General features: G+C 48.8%; 1 protein-coding gene across 1 annotated transcript; it reads left to right on the top strand.

Annotated features, from left to right (window-relative positions):
- Nucleotides 1-11,954: 11,954 nt before the first annotated feature.
- On the top strand, nt 11,955-22,196 carry RAP2C (RAP2C, member of RAS oncogene family). Its single transcript, XM_040614203.1, has 4 exons — nt 11,955-12,082; nt 12,180-12,589; nt 14,425-14,744; nt 19,706-22,196. Exons 2-3 carry the CDS (start codon nt 12,317-12,319, stop codon nt 14,701-14,703), a joined length of 552 nt encoding a protein of 183 aa, XP_040470137.1. The 5' UTR covers nt 11,955-12,082; nt 12,180-12,316; the 3' UTR covers nt 14,704-14,744; nt 19,706-22,196.
- Nucleotides 22,197-22,225: the final 29 nt, after the last annotated feature.

Below are 22,225 nucleotides of genomic sequence, written 5' to 3'. Positions count from 1 at the left end.
ATCTGACCGGGGACGGAGGTGGGGGGTAGAGGTGTGGGAAACAGAGTTTGGAAATAAGCGTCTCGGGGGACAGGGGTCTGCTAGAGCTGCGTGGGGGCAGGAGTGGTGCGGCGGGGCAGGCTATGCAGGCGCTGCTCCCCGTCGCCCTTCGCTCCCCATCAACAAGCTGTTGACTTGGAGAAAAGACAGACCGAGCCCAGGACAAATTATATAACTATTACTTTTTCATCAGCCTGTTTCCCTGACTTCTCCTTGCAGGTTAATTGACTCCATTTGTGTGTCAAGGCCACATAGAGATTTTTCTATAAATGACTCCTGCCTCGCCTGATGGCACAGTTAAATGTCTGAGTTGTTTCTAGAACAACAACAAAAAAGGACAGGGAACTGAAACTTTTCTAAGTAGTGATAGTTGTGGAAGTATGAGATTCTTCCTGAGTGATTACTCATGAGTTTCTATTGCCGGCTTTCCTCTGGTTTGCTTTCTCTGCGGGAAGGGGACGGGGGCTTGCAAGGGATGCTTTCCTCAGAGCTGTGGGATGGGCTGAGCCTTGGCTGCTTGGAGGCACCAGCTCCACTCAGAAGTATCCCCCATGGGGAGGGTTAGGGGTGGGAGTCCCACACTAGCACCAAGATTCAAGGGTAGCCCATTAACAAGAGACTTCAAATTGTGTTTCAAGGCCAAACAGCATCCTTGGGCCAGGGATGGGGGATTTTACCTGGGACCCGTTTGCAGAAAAGTCACAGGAGGAGCTGCTGCAAACTGCTTTATAGATGAAGTTGGATTAAAGGATCTGAGCAAACTATACATGATCCTGTATTTCCAGCATGTGTCATTTGTTAATGTTACAGGACCTAGCCTATCTGCCTTCCCCTCCGCTGGGGCACGTTTGTGCAGGAAAGCCAAGTCTAATGAAAAATCTCCATTTAGCTCTTCGGCTGTTGACACTTCACTGGAAAACAGGGTGGGGGAAAGAATCTATTTTCCAAGGCTTTCTCCGTATTCAGGTGGGCCTCTGGTCCAAAGCCAGTCGTTATTCAACCTGGACCCAGTGCTGGATAAATAAATCACTTTGATTTATTTATTATGGGGAAAAAAAAGGAGAATGGATAAACGTTTGGCTAATCGCTGATGAGTTGCGGATCAAAAGTATCTTCTCCAACACCAGCAGCCAGTTAACCCTTCCCAGCGGGGTCACATCAGAGCGCAGGACAGCCTGCACCCTCCCTTCTCCCAGCTGTTTCTGCAGACGATGGACCGATGTGCCCCTTCCAGCCCAGGTGGGACCCTGCCTCAAGTACCTCTCCGAAATGGCAGCACATCCCAAAAAAGGATCCCTGTAAATGGCCTGGGAGACCCCTGGGGTGTTTGTGGGCAGTGGGACCTGCACAGGGGTCAGAAAGAGCTGCAGCCTGAAGGCCATGGGGATGGGCTTGGAGGAGCAGACACCCAGCAAGCCGGCTCTGATGGGGTCCCAGCCAGGCTTGGCTCACCTGGAAGATGTTTGCTGCAAATACCTTTGCCCTTTCCTTCTCAATTTGCCTTTTCCAGGGTGGCTCTGCCAGTCTGTTTAGCAGCTGTGTGCTCCATCCTCTCCCTGGCTGTTCGCACTGCCCTTGCCCTGGATCCGAAGGTGTAAATCCAGCCCTGAGGCGACAGCACTGCGACACCTGCACCGGCTGCCGCATCAAGGATCGCCGCAGCCGGGCATGGTACGATGCTGCTGCACGCTTTTAGCTTTTTGCAGCTGCAGCTGGGTTTTGTAGAGATGTTTCTGCTTTGCTCCGTGGTGCATGTAAATTATTTGCTCATAAATGTTATCTGCACCTTCCCAAGGGAGCTGCTGCCTTCCTGCCCTCTGCAGCCATCGCGTGCTCGAAGCCCGTAATCGATGGGGCTTCTGCTTTAATGCTTTGTGCCACTGTAATTCAGCTGATCTCCACGGTGGTGGTTCTGCCGCAGCTCCCTTGCGCATCATGGCAGCTGGCAGAGGGCTTTGCAGCCACGGCCACGCTGGTGTCTCTGCTCACCCTGCAGCCACCCCAACCCTCCGGTTTGCCCCCACATCTGCAGTGCAGCAGCACCCAGATGCCCCGCCGGTGAGCAGCTCCTGGTGACCGCACCGGGGAGGCCAAGGGGCACTGTGTGGTGTTTGGGGGTGCACGCATCTGTGCCAAAGCGCAGGGGCTCGCAATGAATTTGAAAAACTTGCACAAAACTCCTGTTGATGAAAAATACTGTTTGCTTTCCCCTGCAGAAGCACAAGCCTGGATCAAAGCCACTGGCCACCTGGCCCTGCGGGGGTGATCCTGCCCGAGGGTCACACTGCTGTGCTGGTAAGGAGGCACGGGGCGTTCTCGTTCAGCCAGCGCTGTTCTTGGAGCCAGTGTGCAGCAGTGCCGAGGTGGGGGTAGTGCAAAGGTAAGTCCGTGTATCTGTTGGGGTGCAGAGTGCTGGCAACTACCCCAACCCCATGACTTCGGGTGTGCGGGAGGAGTGGGTGCTCCCTCAGCTGCTCCCCAACTCCTGAGCATCCTCTGGGCTTTGGGAGCTGTGTGTGCCCGGTCCTGCTCCCCCCCAGCCCTGTGGTGCCCCACAGCGGGGGCTCGGGGCAGGCAGGGCCCCGGCAGCACCTGCCGTGGGAGGACAGGGGTGACATGGGGAGGTGGGAATTCACACGCGGTGATGCTACTTGTGCTATTGTGTAAATCAAGGGGATGTTGCAGAGGGTAATGAGGGCAACTTGGGGCTCTGGGCTGGGCAGGATGAGACCTTGGAAGACTTTTTGATTCCCCACATCATGCAGCCCAAGGGTGGGGCTCTGGTCAGATTTGGACCAGCAGGGTTGGGCAGAGGGTGGCCTGTGCTGGGGGGAGGGAGGTGGGCTGCAGTTTTCCCCATGAGGCTCTTGCCCCTCTGCCAGCTTTGCTCAATTATGGGAAATCCTTTAAGCTTTCGCATTAGTGCTGTATTTAGGTCTGCACTGCATTAGGGCTTGGCATGGGGAGCGGAGTCAGATTTCTCACTTAATAAAGAATGCTTTAAAGGCATTTATCGTTGTGGGCCTGGCGCCACGAGCCAGGATGCTGGGGCGAGCAGGATGGGTGCTGTGGGAGGTGAGGGTGCTGGGCTGGCTCTGCGACCTGCCACGCTTGGCCCTGAGCGGGTCCCACCTCTGCCTGCGCTGCCTGCACAGCTCCCACGCCGCAGCCACCCCGAGCACCGGGGCACCTGCTGCCAGGGCAGGGGGACATGGTCTGCCCCCATTACCGACCCCGCCAGGGGTGCCCACGGGGTTGTGTGTCCCAGGGGTGCCGGCGGTGACCTCCCAGCCCGCCTGCATCAGCACAGCCGCTGGCAGAGCCCAGCCGCCCTCCCGTTAGGCTCTGGGGCTGCCGTGCTGGCAGGGGGCCCGTCCTGCTGGCAGTAAATGTGTCATCGGATGGTGATCAGGGATAATGAGTCACGAACGCCCACCGCCAGCCTGCCAGCCCGCCCGGCCGGTCCTGGCACAGGGCTGCAGCACACAGGCAGAAGCAGGGAGAGATCTGCTCAAGCCCGACCCACCTTGATTCTCCCTCTGCCTCTCCCCACCTCCAGCCTCATCAACCTGCATCTTCTGTAGGACACCAAATGATGGAGCATCCTCCCAGCAGCTGGGGTGGGGTGACAGCTCCGCTCCCCTGGTCCAGCCTAGGGACGCAGTGGTCCCCTGCCACAGCTCTGCCTACCGCTGTCAGACAGCTTGGCAAGGATGGGGCAGGGGGACCACCCAGTGAAACGTGTGTCCCCTGGGCTGCAAGAAGCTGAAGCTGGGGCTGGGCCAGCTCAAGGTGTGCTACTGGCAGCAGGTGGAGCCTCTGGACTCCCCTTTTCAGCGTGGGGTTTTTCCTTTAATCCGGTAATCATTGAGGCAATGGAGTATTAGATGCAGATTTTGAGCTGCTGATGGTGGTATCTGTGGCAAACGTCCCACGCTTTTGTGGAGGGCGAAGCTCAGCCCTTGGCTCACGTTAGCAGGTGGGCAAGGAGCCTTCGAGTGCCTTCTCTCCCTGCTCTGCCCCACGAGCAGCACTTCGGCTCTTTGCTCCTCACCTCCTAACCCCGACCTGGCCAGGAGGAAGCCAGGCTATTGCACCAGGCTGTGGCTGTTGCAAGGACAGGAGACACATTGTGGCTCAAGCCATGTCCCCTGGGCAAGCCCAGTGTGAGTGCACATGGCAGCCCCACGGCTAGGACTCAGCCAGGAGCCCTGGCAGCCACCCTCCCTCTTCCCTTTCCCTCTAGACCTGCCGACTGAGCAGGAAAAGCAAAATTTTGCAGGATCCTCACAATCTGCCTCTGAATCAGCTCCAGGAGCATAAGAGCCCCAGCGCATCCTCTCCCAAAACCACCTCTGGAATCCCTGGGGAGGACCCCAACCCCAGATAGAAATCATCCTGATGGGGAAAGCTTTATTTTTTGCTTTCCATCTTTGTCTTCCCCAGGGCTGGGCTTGATTATTCCTTTCAGCAACACAAAGTGTCAGAGGCTCAGCAGCCAGAGATTGATTTTCTCTGTTCTCTGTGCGCAACGTCTCTGTGAACGGGGACATGTTTTTTTTTCTCCCTCTTCCCATTGTGCTGAGACTCGTGGGTGATGCCAGGGAGGTGACAGCCGCCTCGCCAGCGGGAGGGCAACAGGGGACCCCACAGAGCCACGCAGCCTGGTGCGGCGCTGATGGAGGGTGTCAAAGCCTTTCACTCACAGCCGTTGAAGAGCAACAAGATACTGCCAGGAAAGAAACCCCAGCTCAGCTCAGACATCATCATTGCTTTGAGATGTGGCGCAGGGTGGGGACCCTCAGCTGCTGCCTCTGCTGCTGCTGTGACGTCCCTTCTCATTCACTGCAAAGCACCGGATAATGAAGGATGAATTTCTTTCTAGGGAACATGCAAGAATTTGCGTCAACAAGCACAATATGCAAAAACCTCATGTTTAAGTGATTGGAACATAGTGGTGGCACAAGGTATGAAGACCAAACACAGAGGGATTCAAGACGCTTTGCAATTACACAGCCAAGCTTAAAAAAAAAAAAAAGAAGAAAAAAAAAGAATTAAGAGACTTGCAGAATTTTAAGAGGATGGGAAAGAATTTGGCATGGGATTAAATATTGGGGAAAGATTAGAAAAGCAAAAAGCAGGAGATGAGAAGAGCCTGAAGAATGAGGCAGATGGACCAGAGTGACGAGAGCTACCAGCCCGTGGATGAGGACTAGCGCAGGGATGAGCCTCGGCACTCTCCCCACAGCATCCTGAGTCCACATCCCCACACTGGAGCTGCCTCGGGTACGCCGTGGCACAAGGCATAAGCAAGAGCATCCTCTCCCCAGCACCAGCACAGCTGGGCTCACTCAGGCTGCTGATGCCAAGATGCCCGTGGCCATGGATGAATGAGGCAGTGGACCCTTGGCATGAGTGGCAGCTCCCTTCGTGTTGGGTTCTGTTTGTTTGTCCATCCATGCAAGGACAGTGAGGTGGCTGGCTGCCTCAGGGGCTGGGAAAGAGCACCAGCCCCATCAGAGCCATGCTTGCTTTCACCAGCCACAGGTTTGATCCTCTCCAGACTGTGTAAATTAGGAAATTATTTGAAACACCAAAGTGCCTTTCTGCAATACCAAACCGGCCAGCAGCCCTGTGCTACTGAAGACAGAGATACAGCTGGAGTTTGGATCACTGGCTTTTACCCACAAAATGAACTTGGGCAAGTTCATAAACTGCAGAACAAAATGCTAAAGACCGCAGGCAATTGTGGCAGAGACCTCTGGAGTCCTCCCCAGCACAGGGAGCCCCAGCGAGGCTGTCGACAGCCCCCGCTGCTTCTGATCTTGGCTGGCAAATATGAATTCTGGTTTTTTTCAAGTTGAGAAATTAACTGCTTTGCAACTCCATCCAATTTGAATACTCTAATTAAGCAGTTTTGGTGCTTTTCTCCTCCAAGGACCTTCCCTGTCCAAGTGCTTTAACCCTTTGGCTGCCGTGCCAGGCTCCTGGAGCAGCCAGCCTTTGAGGGCCACTGCTTCAGCTCCCTTGGATGATGCTGACAGATGCCACACGTTACTCAGGCTGCAGCTTTCCAGGGTGTTGTGAAGACCCTCACTGGTGCCTGGATTGCTTCCAAGTGGCCAGGTGTAGTTTACAGGGGAGCTGACAGGCTCTGGCACGGAGGACACGCAGCTTTGCACCGTTGGCCTCCCTTGCCAGGAAGGCTGATAAGTGTCTCGTAATGAGCTCGCTGTGTTCTTGCTTCGCAGACCGTTTTGTTAGCTTTTTGCAAATGCAGCCTGAGGGGAAGCTCTGCCTGGCTGGCCATTGCTCGCAACTCTGCCGATGCACTTTCCTGGAAAGCCTTTCCCTCCAGCCTCAGGTTGATCTCCTCCAGAAGCATCTCGGCCCATGACCTGCCTCCACCCTCCTGAGAGCCATGTGCAGCGTGGCCATCTGGGGATGTGTGCCTGGCACGCGGACCCTGCAGTGACATTACTGAGTGTACACATCCTCAGCTGTGGCTGGAGAGAAGTGATGGGTGGGAAAGCGAGCGCCATTGGCATGGGGAACGGGGCTGTGCCGTGCGGATATGCCACCCCGCAGCAGTTGGTGATGGTGGCATTGGCCACCTGGGAAATGTAGCTCCCATGGGCCATGAGCACTGCCAGAACCTGCTTTATGTGTGTGTGCTCCCATTCCCACCAGGAGGAATGACCTGGCTTGCCCCAGGAATGAGGCACCAGTATTTCAGCAGAAATGTCCCCATGTCACCAAATCTCGGTAACAACGCCTGTCCCAGGGCTGAAAATGAGACCACACAGTGGTTGTAGTGATCTCAGGTCATCACACAACCTGGTAGCTCCCATCCAGGCATTCAGCATGCTTTAATGACCTCAGCGCTGGAGTTTGCATGGAGGAGTTAACAATTTGGCATAATACTTGTCACTTTGCTACAAGAAAATTGTCAACTGAGAAGTAATTTATTAAAAAGAAGAAAGAAATAGGTTTTCTTATTAAGATCAACATCATATTAAAGTATTTTATCAATATCCCATTTGGATTGAATGTCACATTTTCTCTCTTTCTCTCCAATGGGAGTAAAGCGGAGGGTTTCACTCTAATTAATTGCTGGTGGCTTCATTCTGCTAGTGCATTTCGTGCACAAGTTTGCACACCTCTGTAGCATTTGAATTGCAAATGGTGCAGGAATATGATAAAAAAAGGAAAACCTATGGAATTTTAAAAGTGAATGGGAACTCTTCTGTTAGATGTCAGTTTAAAATTGCTTTATTTTCACAAATCTCAAAAGTATATCTTGATAGTGTACTTACCTTCCCCCTTCCTTTCTTTTCACTTGGGGTTTAAAGCAACAGGTTTGGTTTATGTGTTCACTGTTGCCTTCTGGCTTTTGAGCCTTAAGGAGTTGCATTTTCAGTTTTACTCTACTACAACGTTGGCTAGAAACTTCAAAATATGTATGTATATTTTGTATATATGTATGTATGACAGGGAGAGGCTGTCACGTGTGGCGGTGATTTGACAAGGTCAAGCCTGAGGACAGCCCTGTCCTCTCAGCTTTGCAGAAACCCATGGAAGCTGGTACCCAAGGAGAGCGTACCGTGCTGGCATCATGTCATGTGTGTGAAGGATGAGCCACTCGTGGAGTCATTGAGCTGCAGCTCGGCAGGAACCCGAGGCAGATATGGTGAGCGATAGCTGAAGGCACTTCCCAGGCACTGCGGTACAGATGATATTAGTTCGGACCATGAAGGGCAATGAGGAGATAGCTCGACATTTGGAGAAAATGGAAAGAGGAACAACCTACGAAACCAGCTTTCTGGCTGCACCAGTGATGTCCTCACATGACTTGTCACCACTTGGAAAGCCACTTGCCAGCCCCGGTATGGGGTGCTGATCTCGCAGGCAGGAGATGCAGGATCAGAGGGCATAACCAGGAGGGAGGGCTGGCGCGGAGGCGAGGGGCTGCAGGCTGCGAGCGTGGCAGGGTGTAACAACAGCATCTTCACCTGCAGTGCTGCTCATCAGCAACAATCAGCTCCCGGGCCAAGCTTTCCTAAATGGCTGGTGATCTGGTACCATGCCTGAGGACTAAAGAGAGATGCTTCTCCTCCCAGAAATCCCAGTAACCTCCTTGTTGTATCAATTGTAATTCAGTATAGCCCCATTTCTGCCCCGAAGTCAGTAATTGCTTTGGAAAATGTCCTTTACCTTTTTTAAGTGCCAGCATGCCTTTTGTTGCTACTAAAGTAACAGCTAAAAGCTGACAGATGACAGAAAATGAGAAATTTCTAGAGAAAAGTGCTCAGAATTTTCCTCTGAGTCATCTCTACATTGGCAGGAAAAGCCTGGCAAAGAAGAAAAGTATCTCTGCAGGTTGTACTGCCTGAAACAGCCCCAAAATTAGGAGTCTAGGCCAGGTGAATGCATCCAACCCATAAGACATATTTCAGTGTAATGTGACGGAGCTGAAATCAAAAGTTGTTGTGATGGTTATGTGGCTGGTATGACAGGACCCCCTTGAAAGAGCTGCACGCGAGAGCAGCCCCCAGTGCTCCGGCAGCCATGCGAGCCCCGAGGAGCCGGTCCCTACCCTGCAGCTTACATGCTGAACAACATGAGGCACAATAAAAGATTAGCAAAACTGCTGGAGGAGGTGGAGAAGAAATGACACCAGGTCTTAAGCTGGTTTTGCATGTATTTATGCAAATGATACGCCCAGCTAGACGGAAACTTAGGTGAAATCCAGGCTACTCCTGCTGCCTTCGCTCAGCAGCCTACTGCAGGCTTCCTGGCAGAGGAGCCTGGTTTACAGCTCGGGCAGAGACGGTGAGTCACAGCAGCGAGACGATCGATAATGACAGCACGGACAGCCCGCGAGAGGAGAGGCAGCAGCAGCAGCTGGGCAGTGTCCACGCCGTGGCTGGGGTGGGGAGGCTTTGGCTGGTGGGGAGGTGGTGCAGTCCCACGCTAGCAACCGTAGGAGATCCTCCAGATGCCTCACTCCCTCCAGAGCTTGGGAATGCTGCTCTGTCACCTCTCAGGGCTGGCTCTGCAGGGCAGGGCGCTGCCTGCCCTCTCGCCTGCCTCCCTGCTGGACGCAGCACGGGGCAGGATCCGTCTCTCACATTGGTGAGATGGGGATTGCAATTTTTCCTGGCCCTTGCTTGTGCCATCTGTCCGTTCCCTGAACATCTCTGCAGGATCTGTGTTTTAGCAGGTTAGTTTAATAAAAGCCTACTTTATTGTTGCTGGCTGCGGGCATGGCATAGAGCAGCTGAGTCCATCAAGAGCACAGAGCTGCTCTGGCAGCAATCAAATCCTGCCCAGATGCTCATTTGGGAGGTTTGTTTTGCTGAGAGAGGGCAAACCCTCCTGGGGCAGTGCGCAGGGCAGAGCCCAGTGCCTTTCTCCTTGGCAGGGAGAAAGCAGCGGCAGAGATTAAATCAGGCCTTTGACCTGGGATGTGCCACACCTCACCGGGACGGAGATGGTGATAGCGAGGGAGCGGCGCTATCAGCAGGAGGTGCTCTGCGTGGCTGGCTCAGGGCTTGGCCATTTATGGCAGAAGCAGCTCTTCCCATCCAGAGTTTCAAAACCTTTTACATCACCAGCTATTTTTGTGGCTCCAAGTATATGGTAGTGTACAAGGCGGTGAAAGAGCTGTGCAAACTGTTCAATGAAGGGAACAACTCATCTTAAGGATAACGAACAATCGGGTGCATTTTGAGATCAGCCTTTTTTCAGCTGTAGACATGTAAGGCCAGGTAAAAAGTGCTGTGAGTTGGGAAATAAATCTTTGGGAATCCAAACTGATACTGGTTATGCACCTGAAGGAAAAAATATCCAGGTTCCCAATCCCGTGCCCACCTGCTTGACCTGTCCACTCAGCTCGAGAGTGAAGTATTGCTGGTTAAGTCAAATTGCACAAAAATGTGTTTGTTTTTTCTTCCGCTTGCCCCATTGCTATGCTCTTTGCTCCGATTCCTCTGCCTTAGTCATTCCTCCACCCATCGCGATCATAATGGACCAGCAGTGCCACAAAGACATGCACAGAATGAACCTAAGTGACCGTGTAATCTCATTATTGTCACCCTTATCCTCCCTTGCCCCTTTTCTCCCTCCCCCCCATTTGCCACTGTCGCTGATTGTGTCATGGTTAAAATTAGACGGGAAGCTCCTCTGCCAGTGACTGCATCTTTCCTTTATCCTGAGCACCTTGAGTGCATTTGGTACATTGCTACTACTCATGATTTATGATAGGGTTGAAGTAGGAGGCAGCCCGTTTTTAATGCTCACCTTTTTGCATTTTTGAGCTGATTCACCAGCCACATGTCTTCCAGGCACATCTACCTCATGCCAGCAATTTACTTGACAAAACAATTTCGGAGGCAATGGCAAAGGAAGGAGAGAGGTTATTACTTACATGTAATAAAAAAAATAATAAAAAGTGTGACTCAAATTTGGTGTAACTTGTGTTAAGAGTTGTTCTGGTGGCTAAAAGTCCTCACCGAGTTTCCCCCATAATGGACAAGAGTATTCTTTATGGAAAGACAGTGAATAAAAGAACGCTGTTTGTGAAAACGGCAGAGCCACCTCTATGGTACCTTATCTGATTTTTGGATGATGCTCAGCCCTGACCAGGCACCTTTCTAGGGCCTGCTGGAAGCGTGGGGCGGGCACAACAGAGATAGACGGCAGACTTGCAATCAGACAGGTGATGCACAGAGGAAGGGGGTATATCCTGCAACTCACACGTGTCTGCTGAAATTCTGCAGCCTGTGAGAAGCAGCAGCCCGGTGCTCTGAAACAAATTTGATTATACTAGAGGGTAGCTTCTCCTAGGGGTGGGCACGCTTCATGCAAATGATCGAGGCAGGTCTGAGGCTACGGAGGGATTTTCTTTCACCAAGAAAACAAACGTTTATTCTGTTTAGTTACTTAACAGCGGGGGAAACGCACCGGGGCGGGGGGTGGTGTGCGGGATGACACGTCAGGGCCGTTGCCGAAAGCGCCCGGGGCCGCCGCGGGTGGATGCGCCGTGCCCGGCCCCCGGCTGACACCTGCTGTCGGCCCGCAGCAGCGACCGAGCGCCCCGGCACTCGGTGCCGGTTGGGGCGGGGGGGGGGGGGGGGGGGGGGGGAGGCTTGCCGTGCAGGGAGCTGGGAGGGGAAGAAAACAGAACAAAGCAAAACCTCTGCGAAAGCACAGGACAGGCGAGGTGTAAGGGTACAGGGCAACGCTCGTAAGTGAGAATGTCTTTTGTAAGCCCACTTTGCAGGCTTTCAGGCACCTGAAGGAATGCCTGGAGAAATACCTCACACGGCAGGGGGTCCCGTCCCTCCCCACCCCCCGGTGGCCGCTGCCCGTGCCGCAGCCCCCCCCGCCCCTCTCCGCAGGGACCGAATGTCCACCAGGAGCTGCCCAGCGCGCCCCTCGGGAAAACTGCCTCTTAATGGAACTTCAGCCGCGAACGAAACGAAGGATGGCTTCCAGGCTGGCAGGCCCCGACAAGGCCCCGGTGCTGCCGGACTCGGGCAGCAGCTCGGCCCCACAGCAGGCCCAGTGTGGGCCCCGATCGGTGGCGGGGCCTGCGCCCCACGCCCGCGGGGCCACCCGCCCCCCCGGGCCTAGCTGAGGGACAGCGAGGAGCCGTGCGTGGCCATACAGCGCGGGGGCCGCCCGCCCCTGCACCGCCTTCCCCCCAGCCCGGGCAGCGCTCCGCCATAGCGCCCGCGGGCCGCCGGCCGCCGCCATTGTTGGGCGGGCAGGGAGGACGCCGCGGTGCTACACGCAAAGCCGTCCCCCCCGCCCCCGGGGCCGCCGCGGTGCCACACTCTAACCCGTCCCCCGCGGCGCGGTGACGCAGCCGCGGGCTGGGCCCCGCCTGCGCGGCCGGAGCTCCGCGCCGGAAGTGACCGGAGCGGGCGGCGGAGAGGGGCGCGCCCCCGGGTGCCGCAGCATAACCCTTCCGGGCGGGGGCGGCCCTGCCGGGCGGTTCCCGCGGCTGAGGCGCGGCGGGATGGAGTGAGGCGCGGCGGTAAGGAGCGGGATGGAGTGAGGCGCGGCGGTAAGGAGCGGGGTGGCGGGCGGCGGTGGGGCCGGGCCGGGCCCTAACGGCTGTCTCTCCCCCTCAGGACGGCGCGGGAGCAGCGGGGCCTCGCCCTTCTCCTCAGGCGGGCCGGGGCTATGCGAGGGCCGCGCTGCCGCCTGCCCTAGGCCCGGGCCGCGGCGGCGGGCCCGGCGGGGGAGCGGCGAGTGGCTGCGGGGCCCGATGCGGGAGTACAAGGTGGTGGTGCTGGGCAGTGGGGGGGTGGGGAAGTCCGCCCTGACGGTGCAGTTCGTCACCGGGACCTTCATCGAGAAGTACGACCCTACCATCGAGGACTTCTACCGCAAGGAGATTGAGGTGGACTCGTCCCCCTCGGTGCTGGAGATCCTCGACACGGCGGGTACCGAGCAGTTCGCCTCCATGCGCGATCTCTACATCAAAAACGGGCAGGGCTTCATCCTCGTCTACAGCCTGGTCAACCAGCAGTCCTTCCAGGTAACCTCGCCCGGGCCCGGGGCAGGGGCGGCAGCTCGGGCGGGCGGGGAGGCGGCGGCCCCGGCGGTCCCTCTCTGGCCGCAGCCGATCCAGCCCTGGGGAAGGCGCTGGGCCGAGGAGGAAGTTTTAGGCTTATCCACGTGTGCGTGCAAGCCCTTGATCTCTGAAGGGGCAAAAGTGAGAATGCCCCCTCGAAAGTGCGTTTGCCAGCCCTGCTTCCTGTTGGAAAACTGCTTGCTTTGCAGGTACTTATCAGGTTGCCACCATTGTTCTCCAACACTGCCTGGGATTTAACAAAGACCCGGTCCCAGTTGCCCGACAGAAATCTTTTGGCAATCCCCTTTCACGAAGAAATCGGTGGATATTAAAATCGAGACTTCCCTTTTTTCTTTATTCCTAACCCCACCCCCACCCCACCCGCCTTCTTAAAAGGCATATTTCTTTATTTAGTCTTGAAGAGAGTCTTATTGTTCTGCAGTTGTGACTTGCTGAGTAAGCTGTTTTTTGCCCCCTTCCCCCAAAATTTGTTCCTGTCCAGCATAAACTCAATGCTTTCACAGCGTAGGTGGTGTACTGGAGAGGAGAAGCAGGCCATATGCGATAATTTGTGGGTCTGGATTTCATTTCTACTATTAAAACTCTCAAAAAAAATAGAAGTATCTCTCTCAGTAATTGGTCAAAGCTGCCTGTAGAAGTGAGGCTTTATTTGTGAGAATAAGTAGATTTAGCAGCACTGCATGCAGCACAGGGATTTGCAACTACTGCATTGGCTTCAGTTGCTGAGTTGGGTGTATTCCAGCTGCTTGGCAAAGCCTTGCACACCCCCACTGAATCAGTATGTTTGCTTCTGCTGAAGGCTAAACTTTATCTTAGCAGAGGCCTCAGAATAGCACAAGCGCAAGCTGAAGACATACTTTCTTTGGAAAACAACAGCAATGACATTGGGATGCTTCTCCCCTCATTTTCATTTATCTTGGGGACCAGTGAGTCCCCATTATTTGAGGGATGGACATACAGTTAGTAATCTATCCTGTTAATATTTAATTTTTCTTGTCTGTCTATAGCATGTTTACTTTGAAGCCTGTAGGTGTAAGCCGTTCTGCAGTTCTTTTACACAGTGGTAACTTCAAATGCTTAAATTGCTTTGTCCCAGAGCTATGCAAGAATTTGTAGAACTTAGTAGTACTGATAGTAACTTAAAGCACTCAGGGGGCAGAGGAGGCTGACTCAGCCTTTCAAGTGTAAACTCCCAATGTTAGCTCAGACTTGAATAAATGAATCTCTAGGTAATAAAATCTCTTTACAGCATCTAATTTGGTTACTTACATGTGATTAAATGTGCTCACAATGAATTATTCTAAGCATTCCAGAAGTGAGAAGACTATTTAAATGACTGGCTTTCTCAAGCTGTAAACTAAACACAAGCTTCCTAAATGATTGTGTAATGGATGCTACTACTAATGCTCCAGGTCGCTAGACTCGAGACAATTTTTTTCAGAAAACTGAAATCAACTTTCAAAGCAGCTATACTGTATCTTCCTCTAGCTGAACTGAAAGTATGTCTTAGAGTACAGTAGTAATTTTCTGTTTGTATATATGCATACACTTTATAAATTTGTATGCATTTATATAAAATAAAAAGTAACTTATATTAAAAATTGGTAGTAAACTTTCTCTGAGTTCTGAATCTGCATGAATATGAATTTAAGAAGTCTTCTGATGTATTTTGAATGTTCAGTTGCATGTGAGTGTTATTAAAATGTTCTTCTGTAGTGATTATATAGCAATTTCTTGTGATTACTTACATGTACTAACCAGTGGGATTGTTTAATCAGGACATCAAGCCGATGAGGGACCAGATTGTCCGGGTGAAGAGATACGAGAAAGTTCCTCTGATCCTAGTGGGGAATAAAGTGGATCTGGAGTCGGAGAGGGAGGTCTTATCTGCAGAAGGCAGAGCCCTGGCTCAGGAGTGGGGCTGTCCCTTCATGGAGACATCAGCCAAGAGCAAAACAATGGTGGATGAACTGTTTGCTGAGATCGTCAGGCAAATGAACTATGCCTCCCTGCCTGAAAAACAAGATCAGTGTTGTACAACTTGCATCGTCCAGTGAGAGAAATTAAGAAAAACCTCAATCATGGCCATACAGAGCAGGTTGGTGGAACAGTCATAACTAACCGAGGTGCATAAACATGTTGTTTAAGCAAGCAGATAAAGCGTGACAGGGAGTCTGAAATTAAGTAGTCTAATGTGGAGGTAGCCTTCCTCTGAAAGAGATGGAAGCTTGTGCGTTTGGTTTCACATGATTACTCGACTCAAATGGACTTACGTTACTTCAGTAGGGTTACTTGGGGAACATTGCATTTACTTGCAGCAATTTTGCAGTGAGACAAAGCGTGTGATCTCATCTGCACTTTCTTTTCACTGTCAGTGCTGTATTTGACATTACGTTATCATTAATATGTTTTTGTGATGCAGTGGGTTTCTTCATTGGTTGTAGTTGGTACCTGAATTATTTTTGAGTAACGGGAATTACCTTGGAGTTTAATGGGATTATTGTGACCAAGTTTCTCAGTAGTTTTGCAGGGAAGACTTTGAGCTTGTTTAAAAAATAAATAGATCAGTTCTATGGTACAGAAACTGAATGTACTTAGGAGTACGTTTCTGCCTTATCAGTGAAATAAGTTTGAAAGAGAACCACCCTGAGTTGTGAGGAGTGGCTTGAAGTCCTCATGTACTAGTCAAGGATGTGTACAAAGTGCTCTTCATCTGAAATCACCAGAGCAGAGAACACGCTGTAAAATGGCTTCCCAATGCACAACTCTTTCCTTTCCTGGTGACTCATAAGAGGTGTGGCAAGAGCGCAGTGTTCAGAGGGGCCTCTGTAAAGCTCCCCCTGTCTCGGGTATTGCTTTGATTTTTGGGTTTTTTTCCTCAAGGCTAGCTGCTCTTGGCCCTTCACACACATGGCGGTCTTTTTTGGTACTTTTTTCACCTGATTTTATAAATGGTTCTGTTCCTCCCCTGCACACTGCAGCGCTGTCATTCCTGTGCAAGGTGGTTCTAGACATCCCCTCCCCCAATTTGAATTTCTAGCCATTGCAGGTCTGGTTACAAAATCAGCTTGAATCCATCTTACTGAGAAGTGCTCTTCTACATCATTGGCACGCTCTGTGTGCAGCTAGCTGGTCCATCAGACCTTCAGTTGTCTTTTGGACTTGCCTTGGCAAATAACTTGATGTGATCTTCGAGGGCAAGTGCAGAGATGAGGGAGGACATGAAAATTCACGGGAAAGAACTCTTCTTCTTGACAGCTACACTGATTGAGGCTTAGGCTCTGACTGCCATGCTAGTAACTCTTGCTTGAGTCAAAGGAGCTTTTTGTGTCTGAGTGACAAGAGGGAAAATAGGTTATTACTGGAAGCTTTGGACCATGTATCCTCTTTAATCTTGAGTGCAAGGTCAGAGAGTGAAGTTTCAAAGCTTGGCTTTGAGATTGTTATCAAGTGCTTTGTGGATGTAAAGTTTTCGGTACTCATGACCCTAGCACTGTCATACTAAAGATAATACATGATGGTTTTATCTCCAGTTCTGTGAAATTAGGAAAGGCTGCTGTCACCTAAGGGGTGCGTCTAAGTTCAAGATTTGCTCGCTGAAAGGCAAGCCAACTACTTGTATTGGAGCAGAGAGAAATACAAATGAATTAACACTAACACCTGCAGAGCCTTTTGGGATTATAGGAAGGAGTAAATCAAAGCAGTTATTGCTTTTTTAACAGAGTGCTGCAGGGTTAATATCTTAAATTATATATAGTAATGCAGTGTTTCAGCTATTTCTGAGGCATTTCACAAATAAGAGTTTGTGGACTTGGAAGTGTCATATCAGAGATGGCAGTAACCCCTGGGTTACTAGTGGTTCAACTTGTGCAGGTTGCTGTCTCCAACTCTGACAAAATCAGGCCTTTTATCCATGAAACTCACACTTCCAGAATTGGTTACTTATAAGGGAGGGTTCTTTGTAACCTGTCCGATTATGAATTTAGCATTAAATTTCAAGTTTAATCTTAAAAAGTGACACTGGGGCAGGAGGCAGGGCTATATATATATATTATTCCTTTGAATCGTAACTTGCATCTAGATTTGATGAGTTTCCTAAGCATGCTCTTTTTTCAGGAGAAACATCTGTATTCTTATGCCTTTGTGACCTCTTGAGAGAGGATCCTAAGCTTTTGTAATACAGATTGCCTTTCATTCTGCCTAGCTCATAGTGTCACATCAAGCCTCTAGCAGCAAAATACTTCCTTGCTTCTAGGAGATGTTGCTTCTGCCCAGTGTAGTCTTGACACCTGTGCCAAACAAGTCAGTCTTTCCTGCCTGAGCAGCTTTCTATTCAGTCCGGGTCTCACCATGTCTGGAGCTTCTATTACTTGTCCTGGCTCTTTCCAGGCTTCATGCTCCGTATTTTTAACTTCAGCCTCACACGGTTGGGATATTTTCTCCTTCCTGGCTCCCACTCTGTACTTGTTCTTTGACTGAGTAGGTGTAGGATCTCATTAACTTTATGATAAGCTTTTGCTGCCTGATAATTTCTGTCTGATGTGCTCTAGTGTAGGAGAGCTGATGGTGTCTTGTGATAGCTGTAATCAGCTTTGTATTCTTCTGCTTATCTGTGATCCAAGGAACAATTGCTGCTTCTCAGACATCGCTTTAGCAGTGACCCCATCCTAGGTAAAGTGAAACTGAGGAAGTGGAGCCAGCTGTCTGAAAACCTGTGTGTAGGAAATGGGCCTGAACTGTAACTCTGTCCTGGCATAACTGTTGTCACCTCTGAGTTCTGTGACCTGTCTGCGTCCAGGAGGAGTTTTAGGTCCAGATCAGTTAGTTCAGAATGAAGTACACAGAAACAGTTTGTGTCAAGTTCTGATGGAGAAACCAATGAGAGGGATGGGGGATGGATTATATGCTGGACCTGGTTCTAAGGCATCTGAAGCATTTAGGGCTGTTTCCAGGTCAGTTTTAACTCGCAAGTACCACTTACTTTTTTGGTACTGATACCTCAGCTTATCTGTCAAGTATGATGTTGTGTAGGTTCTTTCACAACACTTTTGAGTAGCAGTTGCTTAAATTACTGTTCCAGTCAGTTGCTGTGGGTGAAATGAAGGATAGAACATAACTACATAATTGAGATAACCCATGGTTCCTTTTAAAAATGTGTGTTGTTCTTGCATCCTGTCCCCTCCCCCACCTTCCCTGCTTCTGCAGTGGTTTCTGTCATTTCATTATTACACTCAGAGATGTGAGATTTCCAGTAGCTGCTCTCTGTTCCTTGCTCTAGTGTTTCTCTTGATATTTCAATATCACAATATTTCATATTTTAAATCTTCTTTAAAGTATGGCGCCTGTTACAGTGTTGCTGCGTTAAAGGTTTTCTGTAGAGGTACTAATGGGATTGGGAAAATCTTAATATTGGGGTGAAAGACTGACGCTGACTAGTGATTTCTGGATTTCTGTCCCCTTTATGAGTAACTGATATGAGCAAGTGCTGAAGGAAGAGTACTCTTCTCTGGAGATAAAACCTGAAAGTGTACTGTCTTCTGGTCTGTGTGGCTATGTAACACAGACAAATTTGCTTTACTAAGTTGTCTAACATCCCCTTCTCTCCTGCCTGTTCAAAGAAGAGACTAGACAGCTGTAGAAATTTCATAGGCAGGTGAAGCGGATAAGGTATATATGGTGCTAATTGTAGTAACTAAGCACAGATTAAATGGAAAGATGACAAATTGGAATTGGGAGGTCCCTAACCTGGAAATACAAGGATGCTAGAAGAGCATGTGGAGGAAAATACTATTACTTGCTTTCTCTGTTCATACTATCCCCAGCCACAGCACTGGATACTATATTTAGGTGGAGTTTTGGGATGAATGTGACTGGTAGGGTGAGGGGCCTGCACTGTAAATGGTTTGCCTCTCCTGTGCTCTAAGCAAAGATAAAACACGTATTAAGCAGGTCTAATCCATCCCCATTAAAAGCTAGATGTTTATTTGCTGTTTTGACAATACAGGGACTCTCCCCATCTAAAATTTGTGGACTGGCAGTGGGGTTGGGGGGATGGGGGTGGAACGAATGACAAGGTGACATGGCACATGCTCACCCGACTGGGGGAGAATTGCTGTTGGTTGAAAAACATACAAACAAGCAAGCAAAATCTGGCTGTTGGCTCTTGTCAGTGGAGGAGTACTGCTCCTGAATGTTGGGGGTGGCCAGTTCTCAGGCAAGAAGGGGAACCCTATGTCAGAGCATTCTGTTGTGCCAAACTGTTCATTGAGCACATGCCAACAGCTAAAAAGAAGTGGTACTGTGGGAAGTGTAAGGTCCTGACTTCTCTGAAGAAATTACTTTAAGAATAGAGAAAACTCACCAAAATCCCTGAAAAGCCAAGGATTAAGCTTCAGTGAAGTGCATACATGTGCATGTGAAGGATAAGTTTGTACAGACACTGAGCTTTGACTGAGGCTTTTAGGATGTCTCTGCAGATGAATCTTGTGAAGGGCAAGGAAGTTATCAGAAATAAGAAGGTGTGTTGGTCCCTTTGGTTACATTTCTGTGTTTTGATTGAGAACAGTGGCGTACAGTTCTCCCTACTGATGCTGTCTGAGTGCTAAGGGGTTTTCTTGGTAGTAATTTAGAGGATCTGAATGCTGAGAACCCCGATGTCAAAACTGAATTAGTTGGGTCATCTGCCTGTTATTAGAACTTGTGCGGAATCCCACTGCTTCACGTTACGGGCTGATATGGTGCCTCCTCACCACCAGTGCAAAGCCTAGTGTATGTCTGTCTGTACAGGAAAACTTGAAGTTCCTAGCTGTTTCGGATCTTTAGAAGCAATTTAGTATCCCACAGGGGCAACTGTTACAAAGTTCATAGCAATAAGTTGTTTGCCTGCTTGTCTCTTGTATTACCGGAATCAGAGAAGGGGAACTTAAAAATGCTGCTGTGTAGAGCAGTGCTTTGGAGTTCAGTATGGAAAACCAGGTGTTCCACGCATAGGGAGAAGCAGAGTTCACTTGGAATGTGTATTGAATATGGCTTTCATTAGTTATTTTGTTTAAATTGCAGATAAAACTCAGAGGAAACTTGCACAGATGCTGCTTTGGAGAACTTTCAGCCCAGGTTGCAGAGCTGAGCCTTGGTAAACCTGTCTCTATTACAGCACATTGCCATACATCTAAGTGCATAAGGTTGGTGGCCTCCAGGATCCACACACCTTAATCAGAATGCTTAGCATGTTTACCATAAGTTTAAAAATCTGTTCTTTATCTATCAGTCCTTTTATAGCTTTCTAAGTTCATATAATGGCTAATATGCAAGAGTTCATTTTTAATATTTTAATTGATTTCTTTAATCAATTTCTGAACTTGTATTTATTAAATACTTAAACTCAGTATTACCTACTCAATGCCTTTTAAAAGAAGAGAGTTTTAATGGAGAATAAATTGAGCCTTAAACAAATGGTTACTTCTGTATATTACCTCGCATCAGTGCTTATTTCTGTTTGCAAAGTTTTCTCCTACAATGTAGTTGGTCATTCTTTGAGACTTTTTGTTTACGTGTGACAGTGTCATGAAAAGATACTGAAGGCACCTCTGTTGTATGGATGTAGTATCCCTTTTCTTGGCAAATGCAGCTGTGACATTGTGTTTTTGTAACTGGTCCGATCTGACTGTAGGGATTACTTGGAACGGGATGTGAAGTCCTCAGCTGATACTTCTTTCCTTGCAATCGTGGGTTTCTTAAACTCATTCAGTCAAAAATGACAATTGTAGCATTGAAAAACGGCGGCATGCTTTTCCTTCTACTGAGTTTCTAAACTTGCTTGTTTACAAATAGCTTCTTTACACCTTTGAAAAGGGATAATGTATCCTTCAAAATGGGCTGTATGTCTAGTCCATCAGCTCAGCTTTGCCTGGCACATTAAGAGACATCTAGTAGACTTCTGCACATGTAAATCTAATGCAAATAAGATCACTTTACATTTTATAGTTCCTAATATTTGTCTTTCTGAATAATATTTTAAAGCAATATTTGTTAAAGTTTTTCTTGCACTGTCACAAATTGCTTTTTAGTTTGTTTTTTTTCCCTAATAAACAAGTTTAATATTAGAGACAAGTTGGTGTAACAAGGGGAAAAGCACCAGGTTTCAGTGATACTAACTGCAAGCGTGCTTTAAACAGCCATTGCCTTCCTTATTGTTTACCTGATCAACATTTTCTGTGAATACTTGAAAATTTTAACAATAACGCAGGTATAAAGAGCAGAATGAAAATGTACAAAGAACAGATGAAATCTTTTTGTTCAGTTTTATTAACATGTTGCATACATGAGAGCTTTTTCTAGCAGTGGTTTAAAATGTGTCATTTTTTTTGCAGAAACTTAATAACTGCAGCTCACCTACTGCACCAAAGTTCTAGGTTTTTAGGAGCCCAGCTTTAGTCATTTGAACATGCTTCTAGAAATGTACATTCTTTCCCTGTAATAGCTAAATAACTTTGAGAAAAGCTCCAGTAAAAGCAGTGATGGGTATATGAGGTTAAGCAGTTGAAAACTCACGAATTGTATTGTGGATGATGGCATTTAAAACAATAAAAGATCACCGGTACAGTATCTCAACATTAATGTGTTTTATTGGTAATAATGCAGGCTGGCTTTACAGTGTTAGTGGAAATAAAGATTCTGAGTCTACATTCAGTGTTGAATTTGAATCCTGAGAAGAAGAGGACACCAGGTTTTCTGCTTGGGTATTGAAACACCTGATTTATTTTCCTGTGGGGTTACTTGAATTTTTTTTTTCCCCCCTGTTTGTACAAACTTTATAAACAGGCTGAGGCTAATACTTAGGTTTGCACTTTAATATCAGAATTAAACCAAACCTTGTATTCAAAGTAGATAATTTTTTTTGTGATGGTTGTTGATCTTTTTTGTAGGTTGTAAGGAAGTAATAGGAAATAAAAGTAATTCATAAAGATCTTAGTTTTCCTTTGTCTAAGGGGGAAAAAGTTGGTTAATATTAATCAGTGGTTCATTCCTATGGGTAGTTATCAAACCAGTGTTCATTGTCATTGACCTCAGCGCAAAAAAAAAAAAAAAAAAAAAGAGAAAAAAAAAAAAACCTTAAACTTGAACTAGCTTAGAGTGACAGGACTGGGAAAACGAGAGATGGTTTCTTCAGCACACTTTGGGGGGAAAAAGGGACCAAAAGTTATTTTAGGCTTCCTCAATAGATTGCATGTGAAGTTGCTTATTAGAGTAAGAGGCTAATAATAAATGCAATATGTATTGTCTTTACTATGGCATCTGTTTAGGAGTTGTTCAAATCACTGCAGTAGGGCTCTACAAATAAAAATGTAACCTAACATCATGTATCTAATGTACTGTATCTTTATCAGTGATAGGTGAAATCTGGAATAACAAGTGCAAAAATGGAACAATTACCTATAATGCTTTGTAAAAAGTTTTTTCCAGTAGAATTCATTCTTGTCATTTTGTAAGACAACCCTACAGTCCACCTGTTTGTAACTTTTTTAATAAAATAGATACCTGTATTACCAAACTGAGGTGACTAGTCTGTGTTGAATTTCA

Source organism: Falco naumanni, chromosome 14, assembly GCF_017639655.2.
Source record: "Falco naumanni isolate bFalNau1 chromosome 14, bFalNau1.pat, whole genome shotgun sequence".
Classification (NCBI taxonomy): Eukaryota; Metazoa; Chordata; class Aves; order Falconiformes; family Falconidae; genus Falco; species Falco naumanni.
The sequence above is the reverse complement of the archived record's forward strand: the minus strand, read 5'-3'. Positions and strand labels throughout refer to the sequence as shown.